The 3,869-nt window shown below is 42.2% G+C and overlaps 1 protein-coding gene across 2 annotated transcripts in view; it reads left to right on the top strand.

Moving 5' to 3' along the window:
- Positions 1-2,868, top strand: part of Commd6 (COMM domain containing 6) — a 7,064-nt gene extending 4,196 nt beyond the window's left edge. For both annotated transcript variants that reach the window (XM_031362265.1, XM_031362266.1), the window contains one exon: positions 2,209-2,868. In XM_031362265.1, the coding sequence (XP_031218125.1) occupies positions 2,209-2,259 (51 nt within the window). In that variant the 3' untranslated portion in view covers positions 2,260-2,868. The remainder of the gene's footprint in view (positions 1-2,208) is intronic.
- Positions 2,869-3,869: the final 1,001 nt, after the last annotated feature.

Raw genomic sequence — 3,869 nt, 5'->3', positions numbered from 1 at the left:
TGGGATTAAAGGCATGCGCCACCACCACCCGGCTTAGTTTATTCTTAAACTCAAGCCATTCATGATGTCATTTTCCTTACCTTTTTCCCCAAGCAGGAAATAGGAGTGAACACTAAGTTTATTTTTTTCTCAAATGTATATGATGAAAGATGTGCATTGTTAGCCGATTTAACTGGTGTGTGCAATTTTGGTTTGGTTTGCTGTGAGCCCTTCAGTAGCTAAAGCAGTTAGCTTTCAAAGGGCAGTTGAACACTCTAGGAAAGCAGCCATAGTAACTGAAATGGAAATAAAAAGTTATTTTTTGTTTTTTTGGTTTGGGTTTTTTTTTTTTTTTTTGGTTTTTCGAGACAGGGTTTCTCTGTGTAGCTCTGGCTGTCCTGGAACTCGCTCTGTAGACCAGGCTGGCCTCGAACTCAGAAATCCACCTGCCTCTGCCTCCCAAGTGCTGGGATTAAAGGCGTGCGTCACCACCACCCGGCCCCAAAAGTTATTTTTTGTAAGAGAATAAAAATGCATTGGTCATGGAATTCCTTTAATGTTACTTGTTTTATTTTGGGTATGCGGGTGTTTGGTCTGCTATAGTATGTCTGTGCACCACACACATTCAGTACCCAGTGACCAGAAGAGGGCACCAGATCCCATAGGATTGGAGTTTCAGGAAGTTGTAATGGGATGCCATGTCAGTGCCCCTGGAAATCAAACGCAGGTTCTCTGGTAGAGTGGGATCAGAACTGCAGCGCCAGCTCCAGCCCTGAGCTTTCGTTTGTATTTGTGTGTGACGTGGGAGTCACACCTAGAGCCTTGCTCTAGGTAGGTAGGTGCTCTACTGCTAAGCCGATGCTTTCCCTCCCCGTTGTGGACTCTGGAAAAGTCTTTCCCATATCACTGTATGACTTTTGAGTTCTATAAACTGTATTTTAAGGGGCTCTTGATAGACAAGACTACACACATTTGTTCTTAGTAATGTTGATAAGTGTTTGAAGGAATGGGCCATGGGCAAAAGTGTATTGTGCAGTCATTGATGTAAAAGAACAGCTCAGTCTGAGCGGCTCAGCCATCCACATGTGCAGGCCCATCCTTCTCTCTCATTCTGCCTCTACAGGCTCTTCTCTTCAGGAGGAAATAAGCCAATAGATCCCTTTTCCCCTGAAGCATTGTTGTATAATTTACAAATAAAAATATTATGTTTTCACTGTATACAATGTGATTTGGTAAAAATATGTGTTGTATAGAGACTGTGTTTATGAAGGTAATTATCATATACATTCCCAGCCTCAGTGTGTGTGAATGTGTGAGCACTGAGAACATTTAAAATCTGTGTTCCTGGGCCTGGTGAGATGACTAGGTGGTTAAGAGCACTGGCTACTCTTTCAGAGAACTTGGGTTCAGTTCTACATGGTAGTTTACAACTGTCTGTAACTCCAGGGGATCTGACACACTCACACCAATGCACATAAAATAAAATAAAATCTTTTAAAAATCTATGCTCCAAATCTCTCACAACAATATCTATTACTAATTATACTTGGTATTCTGCGCATTAGATCCTCAGGACTTGTACAGCTCAGTCAGCACCGTTTCGTCAACATCTTCACTCTTGCCACACCCCTAGTACCCAACAACCACCTGCAGTTTTCTGTATCTGTGAATTCAGTGTCCTAAATACAACTGAGGTCATGGAGTGTTTGTCTTCCTGTGTCTCCAACCGGTCTTTAGCATAGCATCCTCTGGGTTCACCTGGGTTGGAAATGGCATGGTTTCCTCTTTTATAGCTGAGTGATTCCATTGTGTGTATATGCCTGTGCCTCTAATGTGGCAAGTAGCACATATGTGTGGATGTTACATGTGATTACCATGTTAATTAATGTAAGGGACCTGAACATATGTAGATTTTGCTATTCATGGTCTGTCTTCTGAGCCAGTGCCCCATGGACCTGAGACACCCACAGGAGCATGTACACGTGTAATGTGTTCTTCAGGAGGCAGTTCTTGATGTTTGTTTTTTAGACATGGTCATCCTGGAGTTTGTCTCAAATTTGCTATATATATGCTGACCCCTCTTGCCTAGGAATGTTTGTTTTTCAATGATCTTTACCAAGACTGTAACATTAAAATACAGGCGATATGTATCTGGTGATTAGATAGAGTTAAAGGAACTTCATAAATATCCTTTAAAAGCAAAATTAATCTTTTCCCCTTTCTCTCCAGAACTTCTACAGACAGTTCAAGGAAATGGCCGCTGTGATTGAGACTGTGTGAGAACTCATGCATGATTCTCAAGTAATGGACTCTTCCTTCGAAAAGAGAGCTGCCTGTGGATCACAGCACGTCTATACAGAGACGATCGTGCTGCTCGGGCTGGAGAGATGGCTTGGAGATTAAAGAGCACTGACTGCTCTTCCAGAGGTCCCAGCACCCACATGGAAGCTCACAACTGTCTGAAACTCCAGTTCCAGGGGACCCAACACACATGCAGGCAAAACACCAATGATACAGAATAAAAATAATGAATTAAAAAAGAATTTCACTTCTAATTTTTAAAAACAAATTTTTTTTAAAAAAATCAGATAAACACATATATTTTAGTGGTGACCAGTACTTAGCCTAGTCAGTGAGCTAAAAGTGACTGTGTTGACTACTAATGTGTGTAGATTATGAGTAATTATATCATAAACAGGTGAGTAGTGATGCTGTTAATTGCAATACAGTTTTGTGTATTAGAAGGAAATTTTCAAATCTTACTGATAGCAGATCTAACTTAATAAATCTTGTCTGGAATTTATATGAAGCTAAGAAAGTAATAATCGATTAAAACTGCTTCACAAATTCAGTTTTATGATATGCCTCATGAAATTATTAAAGAAATTATTGAAAGAATAAGTGAGAAGAATGAGGCTTCCTTCCTCAGACGTTTGTAAGCAGGTTAAACTAAGCCAATCCTCCTTACATAAGCTTTGCATTTGGCTGTTCTGCTGTTTGTAGAAAATTCATCATCAGTGATTTGCTGAGAGCACAAACCAGAGTGTTCCCCAGTAGCATCTGTCCACATGGCTGTGGTTGTCCCCGCCTGCTGTACTGTGCTGTTCTGAAGGAGATTAGTCCCCATAGGTTTCATCCCCAGTTAGTAGGACTGTTTGGGAAGAATTACTACGGGTGCCTTGTTGGAGGAGGTGTGTTACTGAGCGGCTGTGAGGTTTCAAATACCCTTGCCGGGTCCAGTGTCTCTACCTGCACGGCTCCGGGTCTCCAGATCTAAGCTATCAACCCCAGGCCTGCCTGCCTGCCTGCCTGCCTGCTTCCCCCCCCCCCCCCCCCCCCCCCCCCCCCCCGCTATGATAATGATGACTTATCCTCTGAAACTAAGCAAACCCTCTTCTATTTTTTTTTTTTTTTTAAAGTTAGGTTATCTCTGTGTAGTCCTGGCTACCCTAGATCTCACTCTGTAGACCAGGCTAGCCTTGAACTCATTGATCCACCTGGCTCTCCTTCTCAAGTGCAGGGACATAGGCTTGTGCCACCACTGCCCAGCTAGCAAGCTTTCTATTAAATGCTTTCTTTTGTAAGAGTTGCCTTGGTTATTGTGTCTCTTCAAAGCAATAAAACAGTAACTAAGACACCTAGCACTCCTGTGGTGAGCTAACAGTTACTTTCTTTATCTTTCTGACTCTCCACAAATATTTCATATTGGTGCAAAGTCAACCAGAACCCTCTGATCCAGAAGAGGAGATCAGAACCCCTAGAACAGGAGTTAGGAATGGATGGATCAAGCCTGGATCCCCTATAAAAGCAGCAAGTACTCTTAACTGATGAGCCATTGCTCCAGCCCCTGTGATACCTGGTTTGCAAATAGTTAAACCTCATATGATACA

This window comes from Mastomys coucha, unplaced genomic scaffold (genome assembly GCF_008632895.1).
Source record: "Mastomys coucha isolate ucsf_1 unplaced genomic scaffold, UCSF_Mcou_1 pScaffold9, whole genome shotgun sequence".
NCBI classification, from domain to species: Eukaryota; Metazoa; Chordata; class Mammalia; order Rodentia; family Muridae; genus Mastomys; species Mastomys coucha.
This window is presented reverse-complemented; position numbering and strand designations above follow the sequence as displayed.